Raw genomic sequence first — 19,807 nt, 5'->3', positions numbered from 1 at the left:
GCATATTATGTTTGTTCAGGAGGGAGATAAGGCCAGACCAGCGAGATTCAGGCACAGTGCGGGGCAGCTAAGTGTGGGCAGAGCCTGGGAGCTGAGGACCGATTTAGATTGCGGTTTGAGTGTTCCACAACAGATAGCCGTGACCCTCAAAAGACCGGACTTGCTGTTGTGGTCTGAGGAAGAAAGGATAGTGTCCAAAAAGTGTTGAATAAGGTCAACTGGACTTGTAAGATTTCTTAGATTGCGGTTTGAGTGTTCCACAACAGATAGCCGTGACCCTCAAAAGACCGGACTTGCTGTTGTGGTCTGAGGAAGAAAGGATAGTGTCCAAAAAGTGTTGAATAAGGTCAACTGGACTTGTAAGATTTCTTGAAAACGTTTCACCACTCATCCGAGCTTCTTCAGTTCTGATAAACAAGTGGGAAAATGAGGTTTAAATAAGGAAAACTCTGTGCGCACACCCACCAGAATTTTTTTTGACCAGAAAATGGGGTCACTATTTCCATAATGGCTGGTACTTACATGTCCTTGAATGGGGGGAACTGTGTGCCTAGGCTACTTGCCCCATGAATAGAGCTCTAACGAGGCTATTGTTGGTGGGAGCCTGGAGGCTCAAGGTGTGAATGTTGTTGAAACTTCTTGGGGACAGAAGTCAAAATATTATATATTATAAATCGATGGTAAATTAAATCTTAGTCCAACTTGGCTTCCTTTACTCCTTTCTCAAACCATCTGTCCTCTCTGGCAAGGATTGTTGACGTTGCTATCTTCAAAGGAGTGTCCTTTGTCCTTCAAGTGTAGGTGGACTGCTGAGTCGTTCCCTTATGAGCATTCTCCTGTGTTGGGCCATGCGTTTGTGGATGGGTTGCTTAGTTTACCCAATATACAAGTCTGTACATTCCTCACTACACTGAACAGGATACACTACATTACTCCGTTTTTGTCTGGGTGTTTTGTCTTTGGGGTGGACCAGTTTCTGTTTTAGTGTGTTGCCAGGTTTGAAATAAACTGGGATGCAGTGTTGTCTGAAAGTTCTCCTCAGTTTCTCTGATACACCAGCTATGTAGGGGATGGGGATGTTCTTCCTTCTGCTATACTCCTCTTCCCTGTCCTTCCTGGGATATCTTTTTGAACAGAGGGTTGCTATAATAAATGAAGGAGGAGATGTCTGGTCCAAGTGTAGTCGCATTCCCATCATCTCTATTACCTACTGCTGGTGGCTGCACTAATTAGCTGGTGTTGTATTTCTGTGGCTAGGCTAATTGTATCTCATTTCTGACATAGGCAGAAGGTAGAGATGTCTGGTTCGAGTGTAGTTGCATTCCCATCATCTCTATTACCTACTGTTGCTGGCTAGGTTAGTTAGTAGCTGACCACTGGTCTGCTGGTTGGTTATCCAGTTTGGACCGGGCTTCTAAAGGAGTTTTGCCTTAGATCATGGCACAAGGAATTGTCGTCCTGTGTATTAATGAATATGTGACTTCTGAGGGCCCAATGTAATCTTTGTCTTTATTAAGTGGCATTCACTAGAAGTAACTGGAGCAGTCATCAGTTTCCTCCCCACCGAACTCCACATTATGAACAAAATTGGCGCCCTTGGGATATTTAGAGGGTTACTGTCAAGCAGTATGATGCTGCTGGTCCAGAGATTTGTTTATTGAAATAACTGCTTCTGCAGCTGCATCCCAATCTGTGCTTCATTTGTTTCCTTATAATATAAGTGATTTTGTGCATTTTTGACCGTGTCTTTCTTGAAACACTCCTGTCCCTTTCCATTTCTTTCCATCAATAGAGAGTATGCATTGACGTCACTGCTGCCAGGGGCACGTCCCCTAAGTGGCAAAAACCTGATGAAATGTTTTAGTAAATAAAACTGGGAAAAATGTGGATTATCAGATCAAATTATGGCAGTTGGACTCAACAGTGATCCATACGAACTAGTATGGATTTGGAAAAGTGGATTAGCCTCAGTTTCAGTTTAAATTAGTTATAGGTCATTTCATTTATCATAAATATAGCTAAATATAAGATGCTAATGATAAGAACTTTACTAACGTAAGCCATACAATACTGTAGCGTCCGACCGGACGTTAAAAGAATGACAAGGAGTGATCGCAAATGTTCCATTTATCACTGTCGCAGTCACTATCGGCTGTAACTGCACCAAAACAACAACATCCACAAACTTATCTGACAGCCCTGCGGAACGTAATTTGAGAAGTAATTAGGATAAGGTATGACTTCATCAAAAAAATACAGCATGAATTACTATTACCTTGCACTAAATGTGAACCACCTCAGGTTTCTGTGCCTAGAAATGGAGCGATCCATTTACTTCTCTTTTCTTTGCGAGTAGGAGATATCTGTAAAAATATGTCTGACTCTTTGTCAAATCTTCCCCAGCTCTTCCCCTTTTTTTAAATTGATCTTACAATTTATATGCTAATAAAGCCTATGATTCAAACTAATGTTGCTAATCTCCATGTTCATCTGTCACCTTTTGCCACTCAGTGGCCGTAACCATGGAGACATTGCTTGCTGTGACATCACATGCACACCCTCTATGGCCTGTTTTGGTTTGTCTTGCTGCTATGTTTAGATTTGAATTTTTTTTCTTTACACAGTGGTCTAACCATTTCTGCATCAACAAAGTGATTGTTGTTTTTAGACAATGCCAATACGTAATCTGATGAGTTTCAACTGACTATGTCACTATAGAGAGGTAGTCAGCAGCCAACCTCTTGGCTAGGATTTTATTTTGAACTAAACTGGGATTTGCTGTTGAAAATCAACATTGTAAACATCTTCTTTCCATTGATTTTGATCATGTTAACAATCAATAATTGATTAGTTGTTGAGAAAATAAAAATAAATCCAAAAACTTTATATTCTGTTTTGTTGCTGTGTAACAATTGCAATGACACATGTATTTGGCACCTAAAACAACTGCACAACTTCTAGGACATAAATTAGAAGGAAAAGGACAGGTTTAATATGATACACAATAAACAGTTGAAAGCATGACTGTTTGGTTTTTGTTTTTGTTTTTCTGTCAGAACAGATTGACATTAGGTAAAATACAATAAGAAATAGTCAAGAATCAGTATTCTTTTACAGTTCACTGTTATCAATCTCTTCCTACTCATACCACTAAATGGAACAGTAGAGATGGTGTGCAGCCTGTTGAATAGCTTCTTTTGTGGCACCACAGTGTCTCCTAAACAAGCTCAGACGAGACAAAGGGAGGGCTGGCAGAGACAAAATGGAAATCAATGTAAGCTGTCAATGCACTTCAAGGTCACATCATCCTAGTAAAAAAAAATAAAGATGTTGACACTCTTTGCATCTGTTACTTTAGACGGCAACTGACATTGGTACAATACGTATTTCATTTATAACAAATCTTTTGAAATGATGTAATTATTTGTCAAGGCAAATTTCCAGTGCATACATTAATTACAGCCTTTGTAATTTTAGAACATAAAAAGGATGGATGGATGTAAAGTATTTATGTCCATACTGCCCTTTCAGGATTTTATTTTACAGATCACTAATTAGTCATTCAAAAACAGAACTGTACACCTATTTGCATCATGTGCATCTGCGCAATATGATAGCCCATGATTACTGAAAACATACTGATATCAGCGCAAGAAGGCAATTAAACATCCCAACGAAATAAAGCTGTGCATTACTGAAAAATGAGGCTCAAAACAATAGCCTTCAAACAGTGGGTACGGCGCAATTGCGCATTAGGCAAAAAAATAGAAAATAAAAAATGCCCATACCCAATAAATACAAATAAATGTGCACACGATAAAAGCGAACCGTAAAAGTTCATTATTTAGCAATAAACTGAAACAAATAAAATTGATAATTCCTTCTGTGATATAATTTTTGCATGGAGGAGTGCGGGTGCGCCTGCAGTTATAAATCAAACGATTATTAGACAAAAATATTCAAACATCTCTTCTTTCTGCCTATGTCAGAAACGAGATACACTTAGCCTAGCCACAGAAATAAAACACCAGCTAATTAGCCTAGCCACCAGCTAAAAAATAAAACCAGATAAAATTACCCATAGACTGAATATAATCATCTATCATCTAAAATCTAAACTTTACTACCAAGTAATCTGAAGACACATAAAAACCAGGGCAGCTCTTCATTTCATGTTTTCGTGTTGCAGCTGAATCTTGATCTGTTCAGACCTTGTATTAAGAGCCTGTCTGAGCAATCCGTTTGCGTAAAAGATGCATTGAGAGCATATCTTAGAGATCCGATGTCCATCCCCATCTGGAGGTGGTCTGAGTCACATGTGTCTGCATTCCTTTGGTAGTGTGAATGCAATGCAGTACATCAGTACATTAAACTGCCTATACTCAACGGGGGTGTTCTTACATCAGTGGAGTTTTGCCTCATTCATTCAGAAAAAAACAAACAAAAAAAACAATAGCAATTCATAAGATTGCTGTTCCAAGTGAAATGAAAGGGGGAAAGCACCGTAAGAGATGTTTGTTTAATAGTGATGAGATCATTTTGAAATATTCTGTTTTTGTAGCTGTTAACTAACTTAAAAATATAAATTTAATTAAGAATTTACCTGAGTACATTAAATAATTAATGTGTTAATTATTGATGTGGTCATGATGTACGAGGCGTGTGTTGTTAATTTCTATATTTCGTCAATCATCAATGTTTTTATTTCTCTTTCTTTCTCATTTGGAGACATGTGTAAATGCCAAGTATGAACACACGCGCCTAAAGCTGGCAGCTTGCAATCAGACAAAGGAGATCTTAATGCAAGGTCTGAACAGGCCCTCTATCTCTGGTTGTCATCATCAGTACAACTATAAAGTCTATCATCTGTATCACATATGCAGTTGCAAGACAAAGGACATGCTACTAACCACTGGTTGTAGTTATGACCATGGTGGGGCTGCACAATTAATGCTCATGACTAAGAATGAAAAAGAAAAGAAAAAAACTATAACCATTTATCATTTCCAGTTTACTTTTTTTTGTTTTGTTTTGTTTTTCAAGTAACACTTTTTGACAGTGAGAACAGATTGACTTTGTTTTCTGTTGTGTCACAGGTATAAGCATTTTCTGGAGGACTTGACTTCCAACACAAGTCCACATAACCCAGAGTTTGAGCAACTTTCAAGTAAGTGTCTTTACCAATCTTGCCTTCAGTAATAATTTCGCTGCATCTTAAGGAAAATGTCTACAAAATAAAGTGCATTTCCTTCACTTGCAATGTTGCAGTTGTGAATGTTGTGTGATGTACCTAGAGCTGCTCATGCACACCTGTCCTTTCTTGTTCCACTTTGATTTGGGTTTGTCAGCTACAAAAATACTTTTGGCTCACTCACAGCAGCAGGAAAAGAAAAAGAATTTTATTACACCATATTATTTGACTGAAAAACAGCCCTCATTTCCTTACCAAAAGAGAAATAAAAGAAAGAAAAGCTCAGAATGTATGTTTGATGTGGATTTTGACATAATAAATTGGGAGAATATCAGAAGATATTAAGCAAGAGCTATATTAATAGGTAAAATCATCAACACCAACTTGAGCCTTGATAATTACTCATTTAATCGTCAAGTAAACAGCAAATCTACCTTATGTGAGAATGTTTGAATGTACACAAGGAATTATTTATTTGTAGAAATTCAAATCTCATTTTTGATGTGCTGCTTTTGCCTACAACTTAAAAACAACCTCTTTCACTAAGATGAAGGTAAATATCCAACTGCTTCGCTAACACTTCTTCGAGTTATCAATAGAGATTTGTTTTTTAAACTTTTATTGGGAGCTGGATATGTGTGTGGGTGTGTACATATACAAGTACTGAACACATCACTTTTTCCATTTTTCACAGTAAGCGTATTTCTTAAGGTGCTATTGACTTGACTTGATTGAATTTCACCAAGTTTTGGTAACAACCCAAGTAATCCATACACAGAAAGAAACCAAAACAAATAAGTTCAGAAATTAAGTTATGTGTAATAATGTAAAATAACAGGGAAAAAATATTGAACACACACATAAAGGGAGGTGGAAAAAGGCATGGAAAACCAAGACACCAGCTGAAATCTATCAGTGATCAGAAAGCCATCCTGCCCCTTGTCAGAGCAAATGAATGGTTGAGTCCAAACTGATGGCCTATAAAAAGCTGTGCCATTACCAAGGTGTCACACAAGGAACATCTCATGATGGGTTAGAGCAAAGAACTCTCAGGACCTTCACAACCTTACTGTTGCAAAACATTCTGATGGCATTGGTTACAGAAGGAGTTCTAAACTTCTGAATGTTCCAGTGAGCACTGTTGGGGCCATAATCCAGAAGTGGAAAGAACACCATTCAACCACAAACCGGCCATGACCTGTGCTCCTCGCAAGATTTCTGACAGAGGAGTGAAAAGAATTGACCAAGAGCCAAGGACCACTTGTGGAGAGTTTGAGAAAAACTTGAAATTAGCAGGTACAATTGTTTCAAAGAAAACAATAAGCAACACACTTAATGGCCATGGCCTGTGTGCACGCTCACCACGCAAGACTCCATTTCTGAAGAAACGGCATGTTGAAGCTCGTTTAAAGTTTGCTGCACAACATTTGGACAAGCTGTAAAATACTGGGAGAATGTAGTCTGGTCAGATGACAGCAAAATTTAACTCTTTGGATGCCATAACACACACCATGTTTGGAGGACAAAATGCACTGCACATCACCCCCAAAACACCATACCAACAGTGAAGTTTGGAGGTGGGAACATTGTACTGTGGGTCTGTTTTTCTGCATATGGTACTGGCAAACTTCATATAATTGAAGGAGGATGAATGGAAAAATGTACCAAGACGTTCTTGAGAAAAATCTGCTGCCATCGACCAGAATGATGACGATGAAATGAGGGTGGACATTTCAGCAAGACAATGATCCAAACACAGCCAAGGAAACTCTCAACTGGCTTCAGAGAAAGAAAATAAAGCTGCTAAAATGGCCCAGCCAATCACCTGACTTGAATTCAATTGAAAATCTATGGAAAAAACTAAAGATTTAAAGACGTTTGTGTGGAAGAATGGGCCAAAATCACACCTGAGCAATGCACGCAACTAGTTTCTCCATACAGGAGGTGTCTTGAAGCTGTCATTACCAACAAAGGCTTTTGTACAAAGTATGCTAATAGCACCTTTAGAAATGTGTTTACTATGAAAAATTCTGATGAGTTCAATACTTGTTTTACCAGCTGTATAAGCGTGTGTACGAAATCTTCCTATAGTCGACCTGGCTGTATTGTAAAAGGAATTGTATGAGCAAAGACATTCCAGAAAAATCATGCTCTATCTGATTAAGCAAATTAGCAGATAGAATCAAAAGAGATTTTATTGTGAAACATTTTTTTCTTCTTTATTCAAAGTCCATTCAGTTAATTCAGTTAATTCAGTAATTGCAATGCTTCAGGAGCAACACTAATGACAAATAGATCTGACCCGACTAGAAGCAACTATGTTAGACAGTAAAAGTTTAACAGTCCTCTCATTCTGGTCAAACACTATATAAACATAGAATAAATGTAAGCTCTAAGAAGTGAAAGATGTATTCAGAATTTATAATGGTTTTGATGCATTATTAATGCCCCAACCAGAACTTGGCTCAAGAATACTTAAATTGGTAAGTGAGTAAATTGGATGGTAATTGTATTAGTATGGACAAGTTTATACGAGTATTAAGTTCATCTGTGAACTTCTATTTCTAAGAAAGATGAGTTTGAAATAACAATCTATCTGATGGTATTTTAGATGCATGTAAGATGTTGTCACACAGTAATTGCATGTATCCTTCTATTTTTATCATTTATAAAGGTTATAAAGCTTTGTAGGAGAAAGTAGAAGGAAGTAAGACTCCACATGCAAGTAAATGTGAGATAATACAATTAATCCATTCACTCAAAACCTATCTGTAATAATCCATAATACTGGTTCAATTGTGTCTATAATTTTGCACGTTGGAAACCTGTGCTGAAAGTTGGCAAAGACTTGGTCTGATTTGGTCACGATTTTCTTGGAACAAAATTTTAGTTTGGTCTACTATAGCCATAGGTTACGTGCTCTTTGAACCTGACTCATTGGCATCATTTTCTGGTATTGGTACCTGGCAGCTAAGTTGGTTCCAAACATCTTGTAGAGCTTACCACATTTCACTTTTGAATGTCGCCTGTACACCACTTAGTTGAAAATTAGCACGCTAATGATGGACCTTCAAACTGTGTTCTTATTTTCGTCTTGCCTAGCCAGGCTCCAACACAGCTGTATGGGCAGCAGGTGTCGTATAGCCGTATCTGTCTTCCTCAACCTCTGTGTTTATTTTGTTGTTGTGCTGATACAAGTTTGAGCTGTAGGGGTCTATTGGCTTTGAAATCTTTTTGCAGTCATTGGTCTTGATTCAAGTGGCAAATTCAGCCAGATTCACTGCTGTGTTGGTCTAGAGTCTATCTTTACAGTGTTTCCTCCTAAAGGGACAGAAACATTTTTCAGGTTAAAACCAAAATAATCAGACATTTTCTTTCATGGTATTGTCCATGTGCTAACTTAGCATAAAATAAGAAGAAACCATGTTTTAAACGTGGTTTAGAATTACACCTGAGCCAGGTTTTGTTAGAACTTCAGGAGGTCTTCAATTGAATTGACTTCGAATTCTCTCTTGCTCACCCAAAGCACACAGACTATGCTCTATTATTTATGTATTCATGTCCATCCTTGTGTGGTTATTTTAGAGATCTGCAGAAGCTTTAATTATATTGCCAAAAATGTTGGAGTTGAACAAAAATAGAATCTTATTATAATCTGTTTAACTAAATGTTATCTAAAAGTTGCTTTAAACTCATCATTATTTCATTTTTTTTTTTAAACTGAATTTATTAGAAACTATCCAGAGGCCATACAACACCTCTTAACATTATTTGAGGTACAAGGCAGATAAGCCTCAGCCAATATGGGTCATATCTTTGCCATTCAAGTTTGTCTTGGGGAACAGTACTGAGCCCGTACAAAGGGATTTAGAAGTAGTCATATACAATGCAAAACAACAGGTATGTAACTTGGACTATACCGCGCATCCTGACAACATGGAACTAGTCTAGATAAGAAGTTACCATTGTGTCATCTCGTTTTCTGACATGGTTTAACAGGATGGTCCTTTGTGAATTTTGTAATTTTGAAACATATTAAAGTGAGTTGTAATTTACTTTATTTTAATGTTAAAGTTTGTTTACAGTATATTCTATGTATAATACACTAAGTAATTATTTATAATATGCACATAGTATAGTCAAAAAAATAAAATTAAATACCCAAGACCATTGTGTTGGTGTACACTGTATTTTAAGCCAACTTGTCAAGACTGTGAAAGGATCTTATCAATGAGTATCCAAAGGTTTTATCATGTGATTGCTACAGGGGCTGTGACTGCGGTGTGCATGGTGTTCCAGCGTATCCAGGACAATACCCAATACCATGAAAACCACCTGCAACTTTGCCGTGTTCAAAAACTGCTGAAAGGGCGAAAGTTGAAGGTGTTGGCTGCAGGTTAGAATCTTTGATCACATATTCATTTCCTGTTCTTGCCTCCATTTCCTCCCTTATGTACTTTTTCTTTTGCATCTATTGCTCTATGTCAGTTTGGGGCTAATATTGAGGTTGGAGAACTGGTTCCAACTTAGAACCAGGACAAAATTCAAATTTGATTGGAGTTATTGAAGAATCTGAATTTTGATTTGTTGGACATTTGGCGACCAACAAAGTTTTTGCTTACAAACAGGTAACTTTTATCTACCAGGTCTAAGAAGCTGTTCCTAGAACAATGTTTTGTGGTGGCCAGGACAGGACAGATCTTCTTTTTGCGGAAAGAATTGAAAATGTTTTTGATGCTGATAATGTTTTTTTAGTGGATGCAATGTGAGTGTGCATAAAAGACATGTAAAAGGAGGATATTATATTTGTAGGTTGTTTTAACCTTATTTTTTGTATAGGACTCCAACTAATAATTATTTGTCAATTTTACAAACTTCAGAATTATTAAAAACAACTTAAAATATGAAAGGAATTAAAATGAAAAGCTCAACATATTAAATTTACCAGGCTGGAACTATAAAGTATTTTACATGAAAAATTTCACACATCAAATTATTCTGTGATGAAAGAATAAGAGCCTTAAACTCCTTTAAAATTTCACAAAAGACTGAGAAGAGGCAGGCACACGAACAGGAAATAGCTACATATGGAGACAATCTGCCTGTACTTGTCTTTATTGCTTTAAATTAGTGGCATTTATTGGACTTGCTGCAGTATTCTGCACATCATACTAAATCTAGCAGAACTAAGAGTAAGACTTAAACTTAGATTTAAGTTTAAGTTTAGACTTTAATGATCCACAAGGGAAATTACTTAGTCACAGTAGCTTAGTTGCACATAAAAAACACTCCTAAAAAAGTAAAAAGAAAGATAAAATACCATTAAAATAAAATATATGTATTATAATATAAGTATTATCTAGTAAAATAAAATAGAAAATGGTGTGGCAAAATATGTACAGAATTATCATTACGACCAAATTTGCAAAACATTGTCCAAGATGATCTGGCTGTTTGGACTGTTCCATGGCAACAGTGGTGTGGATCTTGTTGCATGTTGTTGCCCACTGAGGGAGGGATGCAAACTCCAGCACTCTGGAGCGTGTCTCCATCCGCCTGTAGAGTCTTAAAGTCTCGCAAAGACACACTGTGGCACCGTTGGCCTGAACCTACTTCCTCTCTCTTTCACTTTTGCTCCAGCATGGCATCCCTGAAGTTTATCACGGGGGCACAGACATCACTAGTAGCTGCTCTCTTGAATACACCAACGAACAGTCACTCTGCCGAACCCCACAGCCAACGAAAAGTATAGAAAAATGAATAAATAAAAGCTTTTATCTTCCTTCTCTCATTTTCATTTAATTCCCCCCTCTCCATTGTGGTTCCTTCTCTATTTGTAGAGCAGTGGCCATTTTCTTCTTGAATTCTCGATTCCATTGTTTGTCTCCAGAGAATCTGACATTGTCATTGCTCTACTCTCCCTGCCAGTCTCCCCCAGGACCAATTAGAGCCCAGCCTTATCCTGAGGACCAGGAGATAAAAAGAAAGCTGAAGTGTGTTTGTGTTTGTGTGTGTGCACTCAAAACTGAAACAAGTGTGGTTATGCAGGGTTATTTTATGTGTGTATTTCTGGATGTGTTGCTCTAGGTTGGGGTGAGGACTAAATAGCAGCTCATCTGTCTAATGCTACTGTGGGAAGTTTCAAAAGCTTTCTCTCATCCAAGTTCTCAGGCCCTCACAACTCTGTCAGCTTCCTTTCCGGCCAATAAAACTCTAGTCCCACCAGGCAGACTTCAGAGATGCAGCAATACTACCCCACTATGCAACCGCACACCGATCTTTCCCTTTGCTCACCACCAACACCACCTCTAATGTGGGTAAAGGAAAAGCCCTGCCTTTTACAGATGAGAAATCTTTGAGCCCTTCTAACATATTAAGTACCTCGGTAAGAGATGGGTGGGAGGGGGGCATTGTGAGACACAAAGCTAGAATCAATGGGACATCGATACAGCAGACAGACAGCCTGTTTCCCTGAGAGGCCGTGGATATGTGTCTGCCTGCCCATTCCTTAGGTTGAAACAAAGATGTTTCTGATGTAACAAAAAATGTGACTGGCACACAATTGTGTATTTTTTTGTGTATTTTTCTCAAGCTCCTTTCTCAATCTTCATATATTCTTTCCTTCTTAAGTGCTGAAATATTTGGATGATTTATCATTCACTCTACAGAGTATAAATTGACAGCTATTTTGACTTGACCAACAATTTATATATTTTTATATATATATATATATATATACACATTTAAATACAAATACAAATTTAAGACTGGATTCTCCAACGTGAGAACAAAACAAGCATTACACGGTTTTTGGAATTGGAATAACTAATATTTTCAGAACCTTTGAATCCATACAAAAAATTATTATTCACAATTATTCAATTCTCTATGAATGGTAAGTCGTGGCCTAACATAGTTTATTTTGTTTTCCTTCCCATCAAGTTTTCCAATGAAGGCGTTACCTTTTCAAAATCATTCAATTTACTTTAGTAGTTTTTTGTGTGATCATAGTTCTCAGAAATGGTTTGAGCTTGAGATTTTATTTTGTAAACACAAAAGTGCACAAATTAATACTTGTTAAAAGGGAGATTTTCCTTGTTAATCTGTATTTATATCCCAATAGCATAGGGTGCCAATTAAAATACCAGTTCAAATGCCTTTTTCATTAAGTGTTTGGTCTGTGAAATAGTGAAAAATACCCATCTTTTCACCAATCACCAGTCAAAACTGAAAGGTATTAAGAATACTGTCAGACAAGACTAAGAGAGCATGCTCTACCCGGCGGGCCTCATGCAGATGGGGCACTCAAGGCATTTTTCTTTGCCACCATCGCCTTAGTGTTTGTTCTTGGGGCTTTAGGGTGGGTTCTGTGAAGCGTCTTGAGTCAATTTGAGTTGTCATTGACAATATATAAATACATTTCAATTAGGGGTGGGCCATATTGCAAAAATATCATATCACGATTTAAAAAATAAAAATAAAATCATGATTTCGCGTTTAACCCAATCTTAAATTGAAAAATGAAAAACAGACAATTTAGTCCAAAGAACCTTTCTTACCTGATTTTATTTTAGTAGTCACATTTTTGCCTGCATGTGCAAACAATGACGTTTAAGAGACGTGGCATGGCAGTGTTGTACAAGTATTTTCAGCTGGGCAGCTCTTACCGCGGGTCAACTACTTTAAGCAGGCGTTTGAACCCCTCGTTTTCTACCGTCTTGAACGGTACCATATCTTTTACAAGATAAAAGGTAACTGCTTCTGTTACCTCTTTCCATCGCTTGCTTGACTTGTCATACGGAGTGCCTTTCTTAAATGCCTGTGTTAGTGTTGACTGTTTTGGTCTTATGCTAGCTGCTGCCTCTGTCTGCGGTGCCACTGCCGGACCCCTCGCTGTTTGGCTCTCAGCATATTGCTTGGGATGCTTCCTCTTCAAATGATTGAGCAGGTTCGTCATGTTGCAAGCCGACGTGCGAACCTGTTGTGTGCAAACTTTGCACAAAACATTTGCCTGCGCTTCATCAGTTGAGGAAAATCCAAACCTATTCCATATAATGGAAGCGGAACCAACTCTGTTTGGCTTTCAGCCATAGCTCTCCATGCGGCTACTGCTACACACATAAACAAGGGGGCGTGTAAGAAAGCGCATTACTGCCCGTAATTCGCTATGATTGGTCGGTCAGATTGACCACGTAATATGTCTGGTGCGTCGGTGCATCAGCACAGAACTGCAATTTATAGAATGTGCCCTAGACGATCCCACGATCTCTGCAGTTTGACAGATCGTCTTAACGTTGTAATCGTTGACGATTTAATATCGTCATATCGCCCACCCCTAATTTGAATGATTAGCTGATAAACGATCAGTAGGTTTTGATAACAGATTCTATTATTTTTTCATTCAAAAATTACAAACATGGTACAAAATACAGGAATTTGTCTGTGTTTTGTAACAATAAATGAAAACGATTATTAGCACTTGGGTAAATGTGTCTTTCACAGGTTGCAGCTTTATTTTATTTTAAATAAAATGACACAACACACCTGAAGAGAGATTGTCTGTTTAAGACCCATGGCATTTTAAAAGCAATTTGACCCCCACCTGTGCCCACCTCATAATCTTATGAGCTTGTCTGTGTCTGAAAATATACTCTCTGGACCCCAGAGGCACAGTTGTGTCCACCTGGACTTGCCGCAGTCGCAGGTTACTGAGTGGGACAATTACAAAAACACCTTTGACCTGGACTGAATTTTCATCTTATCTATCCAAATGTCAGCCTCTTGCTTATTAGCTGTCATCATACTGCTGCCGTCGTGGTGAAAAAGATAAGAGCTTTCCTCAGCAGCCACACCCTAGTGTGCTGTATTTCTTCCTTCTTTTCTCCTTCAAACAGGAGTCATTTACCTTTTCATTTCAGCATAGTGCTATATTTATATGTATATATACATGTGTATATATACAGATACATACACACACACACACACACACACACACACATATATATGTATATGTACATGTACACACACACATGTATATACATGTATATTATTGTCGTCTTCCGTGTTCCAGAAGGTGGAGACCACGCATGGCATTGAGATTATTGAGAATCGAATGTAAAAGTTTCAGAGTTTGATTTGATTTACTGGTAACCTAAAGTGTGGCATATTTTTATATATTTAGAGTCATCACGTTTTACACTGGCCCAGACAAAATGCTGTAGCATCCGATGGTAGGTCTTCTTTACCCACATGTGACCCGCAATATTGTCATGTGGTGTCTGAACCACTGATGTTCTAATTTTTTCAGGTAGTACTCAACCCATCACCATCAGCCCAAATCCTAAAGAGCAAGTCATCTTGGAGTACCTAACCCTGTCTAATGTTCCCCATATGGCAAGAAGGCACCACCAAATTGTACAGATTTTTCAGGGATGGAGCCTCTCTCTGAGAAAAATAAATAAATTGCATTACTTGTGCCTGAGCAGGGTCTTACATCATCTGGCCACATACAGCCATCAGGTACCAGATCATTACCCAAGATTATGTCAACTCCCCCCACTGGTAGCTCTTCATGCACAGCAACCTCCACGTCCCTCTGAAAGAAACCACAATAGTATGCATAGAACCTGAATCCTTCAACACTTTAACTGGGATTTCTGTGTCACTCCCTCTTAGCTTTACAAAACAACCAGAGATGAATAACCTGAATCAGCCTCAGAGGTGTCCATTGTTCAAACCTGCATTTCCAAAGGGGCCACTAAATCCGTAGCTGAAATAACAGGCTTACGCACTGGTGCTACCAAACACCTGTGCTGAACTACCATTTTGCACAGGACATTCTTTTTTCCAGACCCTTTTGACGACAATAATGACACACGTCAGGCCCACTTTTACCATTATGTTGTGGTTCCATCCTTGGAGACCCAGCAGTCTTCTGAGGTTGCCCACCATTGAAGTGACCTCTCTCACTGTAACATCACTATCCAAACATTTATGAGTTGATACATATTCATCAGCTAAGACAGCTGCTTCATTCGGAGTGAAAACTTCACATTCAGTAATGTAAGTGGCTGTTTAAGTTGTTCCAATACTTTCAGATCACATGAATCTGTAAAGGTCTCAACATCCGCTACATTACAATTAAAGTGTATCAAATCCCTTACAAATTCCACATGAGTTTGTTTTCCAGTTTTCCTCCAGCATCTGAACTTTTGGCAGTACTCTTCACCCACCAGTTCATAAGCTTTCAGTACAGTACCTTTGTGTAGACCTTGCACTCTGCCACCAACATAGAGGATACACCTCCTGTGCTTTTCCTGTGAAAACACACTGCAACATCAGTGTGCGCCCCTCATCAGGCCAACCTCTGACCTTAGCCACACATTCAGACATTGCAAAAAAAAAATTCTCTAAATCCTTTTTTTTTTTCAACTCTTTTTCGTGTTCAAATTTCAGCATTAACAATTCCCTTTGCTGTTCCAAGGTCAATGCAGACCAGGGCTGCATGCAGGGCCTAAAAAATACTGAGGTCATGAATCAGAACTTCTAGGTGGGTACGGGGGCATGCTCCTCTGGAAGTTTTTTTTAATTCCATTATTTAAATCTGGCCATTTTCTTCAGTCAGTCTTAAGGAGCAAAAACATCATTATGACTTTTCAATAGGTTTATTTGTTTTGTTTGTTATCAGGGAACATCACACTCATCCTAAATGATTTGCAAATGAATTCCATTTTAAAACTGGAGAATGAATTTCATCAAGTCATGGATTAAGAATAAAAAGGCTCTCCCTCTATCTCTCTCTTCACTGCTCCTCTTCTTGCTGCTTGGCCCAAAGACGAGCTTTGTTTGACTCAGCCTTTTCCTCCCTATCCTGTTTTCCCTTTAGTTAAGAATATAAACACACACAGTCAAATACTAAACTGATAGAAATTAAAACAATATGCCATTTGAACATTGTATTCATATGTTGAGAAATCTTAAAAAACCTTGAGGGCAGTGCGGAGCTTTTGAAAATTTGAGGTAAAAATGGGGGCATTCTGAGGCTTTTTGAAGGACCATTATGGTGACTCATGAAGTAAGGGCAAGTTACTGCTCTGTGCCGTGTTGCTGTGATGTGCTGGTTATGCTCCGGCATCCGGCGGCAGAAATATATAACGGGTTCAGCATCCGACATTGAGAAATCAACACTGAATAAACGTTTCTGACATATCAATCACACAATGAATGTTGAAACGATGGTAATTAATTACCAGTACTGACGGAGTATATGTATTGACCAAAATTAAACTTTGATTCGATGTATCCTTGCTATCTGAATAGAGAAGTACACTGGGCTGCAATAAAAATATTTCCACATGAAAATGATTTTTTGTCTCACAGTCACCTACCACCTACATGTTTGGCTTGATGTCCTCCTCTTCCAGTGACTGGTGTGACTGACTCACTCACTAACGGTAGTGGTAACAACATCAACGTCTGACTTGTGTGTGGTAGTTACCATAGCGACAGTGCGTGTTGTTGATGACACGCAGCACGTATGCCCAAACTCTTGACCTACTGTTTTATTAAACAGTCGCTCTACTCTTGGCTCTTCAAATAAAAAATCACCTTACGGTTTTGTTGGAGACCAAGATCATCATCCTGCAGTCATTTTCATGTGTAATTTATTTTAAGTTTATATACCACAAGTTAAGCAAAAATAAATAAATAAATAAAAATACAGAGGACACAACCTCGGTATTTATGTAATGGTAGTTACAGCCTTGATTCAGACACAGAAGTAGTAACACCACTCTTACCATCATTGGCCATCAGGACTCCTTCCTCTTGCAGATTTGCATTTAGTATACTCTTGATGGTCTCCTTTGTGTGCCTGGCATCCACAGCAACAGTATGAGGTTGTGCCAACTTCAGAAGCTTCTCCTTTCTACATTGCTCCAATAACTCATGTGAGGGAGAGATAATAAAATCTTCAACACTGGCACCCATATCTGTTATGAGTGAGAGTCTGTGTGTGTATGGGTGTCTGTACAAAAATCTAAACCCAAACCAACCCAAACAACTAAACAAAGAAACAAAGGCCCCCAAAACCCCAACAGGTTGTTCTGGAGGTCCAACCCACCCAGAGTGCAGAGAGAGAGTCGCTTCCCAGAGTTGAGCCTCTCTGCTCTGACCTGGTGGCCACACCCAGCCAGGTGCCAGCCATTAGCACATCACAATTTTTCATAGTAAACATATTTCATTGACATGAAAATTTCACCAGGTGTTGGTAACAACCAAAACAAGTGAGTTCAGAAAGTTAAGTCATGTGTAATAATGTAAAATAAGAGAGGGAAACAGTAGTAAATACACACAGAAAGGGAGGTGGAAAAAGGCATGGAAAACTAAGACACCAGCCGAAATCTATCAGTGATTAGAAAGCCATCATGCCATCAGCCATTGACCAATGATCCCAAACACAGAGCCAAGGAAACATCTAGAGAGACTCTAGAAACTCTAGAAATCTTCTAGGGTGGCCCAGCCAATCACCTGACTTGAATCCAATTGAAAATATGTGGAAATAACTAAACATCAGTTCATAGAAGAGGACCTTCAAGATTTAAAGACTGTTTGTGTGGAAGAATGGGCCAAAATCACAAAGTATTAAATAAATATCAGTAAGCGTGTTCAATGCTTTTTCCCTCTGTTTTGTAACATTATTACACATAACTTCATTTTTGAACTTATTTGTTTTGGTTTCTTTCTATGTATGGATTATTTGGGTAGTTAGCAACACCTGGTGAAATAGCACCTAATATGTTTAAAAAATGCAACCTGTGAAATGCCTCTGAAAACCAATATGGCACATAATTTCAGAAAAAAAAAACGATAATGGCTGTGTACAGAATCCAGCTCTCATCAAGCTTATATGATAATGTATGTGGTACAAACCTGTCTTCACCTGAAACCGATGTTGTATTGATCAGTTGCAAGATCAGTTCTCCTTCTTAAGATTCTATACAAAATATTTACTGACAAATATTATAAGCCAAAATAGAACTTGATTTATATTGGTAAGGTATGGTAGCCGACAGAGCTCAGTGTATTCCAAAAGAAAACACCTGCAAATGGTCATGATATAATTACAACAAATTCTCACAGCACCACCAAAAGCATCAACACCTGGCACAGCCTCAGTAGACATCAATCTGACGTAGCGTTACAAACACTGACGGGAGAAATAGATAACATTCAATTCATCTCATCTCATCTTCTACCTCTTAATCCTCACTAGGGTCACGGGGGTTGCAGGAGCCTATCCCAGCTGTCATTGGGCAAGAGGTGGGGACACCCTGGCTAACACTGACAAGCAACCATTTGCACTGACACTCACCTAGGTTCAATTTCACCAATCAGCCTAACAAGCATGTCTTCGGAGGTGGGAGGAAGCCAGAGTACCTGGAGAAAACCCATGCAGATACAGGGAGAACATACAAACTCAGAAAGGCTGAGTCGAACCCGGACCTTTTTGCTGGGAGGCATCAGCGCTAACCACCGAGCTGCTGTGCTGCCCACATTCAATTCAATACAGTAACAAATACAACAGTACAAATTGTCTCAAGACTGTTTACGAAATCTCCCTGAACCAAGGCCTGAAACCTCCTGAAGAAGTGTGACAACTGGGGCGAGGAAAACTCCCTTTAAGTTTAACAGGAAGGAACCTTGAGTTGAACCCAGATCATAAGGAGAGATCCATCTGACAGAAAACACAGACAGAAAAAGAGAGAGAGAAGAGAGAGCAGCAAGAGGAAAGAGATAAACATCTGTCATCTAGACCAGAGCAGGCACCCTCCCTGTATGATGCAGCCTGACAAGGGCACACATGAAAATGGTGTAGGAACAGCACAAAGACATGAAATGCAGCAACACTACAGGAAACCTTCAGAAGGTCCGTGCCCATTCTCTCTTGAGTCCCAACTGTTTTGGAGGCACAGCAGAGACCTACACAATTCTAGACAGGTGGTGATAATGTACATGTTTCTCAAACTGCAGGGAGTTGAGCTTAGGGGTAGGTATTGGCAAGGACCGGCAAGGACAACACATGAGTCACGTTACGATACATTGATATGATATGATATGATATGATATTGCGACATATAGCAATATTCTACATAGTTCACTGAGAATTTTTTAAATGCAGCTTAAAATACAAGTTGCTTAAATACTGTGTCTATCTACATTATCCAGTGTAGTTTGCTTCGGATCACCAGGATTCGGTGACTGCTGCGCTAATACCTCATGGTGTCTCATTAGATGAGTTCGCAAGATGGCCATGCTCCCTGAATATCTAACTGGAGCAAAGCACAGTTTGCAAACTGTGTCTCCAAACATCAGCTTTGCTGCTGTAGGTACCAGCTCTGCTTGCCATACCAGATCTGCTCACCCCAAATATCTGGCACTTCCTGGTGACGTCACTATATATGTTTCGGCTCCATTCGGCTTCTAGATAACGTCAACTATATGTTCGGCCTGTTTGCTCGGCTCCTTTTGGCTCAAACTGCGAGATCAGTTCGTGGTTAGACAACACAAGTTGAATTTATTTTTCACAATATGTTTGGAAGAAGTAGCCCAATGAAG

The 19,807-nt window shown here is 38.8% G+C and overlaps 1 protein-coding gene across 4 annotated transcripts in view; it reads left to right on the top strand.

Moving 5' to 3' along the window:
• arhgef39 (Rho guanine nucleotide exchange factor (GEF) 39) overlaps nt 1-19,807 on the top strand; it is a 43,256-nt gene that overhangs the window by 10,241 nt on the left and 13,208 nt on the right. For 2 of the 4 annotated variants that reach the window (XM_047575837.1, XM_047575838.1), the window contains exons 6-7: nt 5,097-5,167; nt 9,459-9,587. In XM_047575837.1, coding sequence (XP_047431793.1) covers nt 5,097-5,167; nt 9,459-9,587 — 200 coding nt within the window. Of the gene's footprint in view, nt 1-5,096; nt 5,168-9,458; nt 9,588-14,498; nt 15,047-19,807 lie in introns of those variants that run through there. The other 2 variants (XM_047575840.1, XM_047575839.1) reach the window with 2 other exon arrangements.

This window comes from Mugil cephalus, chromosome 22 (assembly GCF_022458985.1).
Source record: "Mugil cephalus isolate CIBA_MC_2020 chromosome 22, CIBA_Mcephalus_1.1, whole genome shotgun sequence".
Taxonomy (NCBI): Eukaryota; Metazoa; Chordata; class Actinopteri; order Mugiliformes; family Mugilidae; genus Mugil; species Mugil cephalus.
Note: the sequence above shows the minus strand (reverse complement) of the source record. Positions and strands in the feature narration are given on the sequence as shown.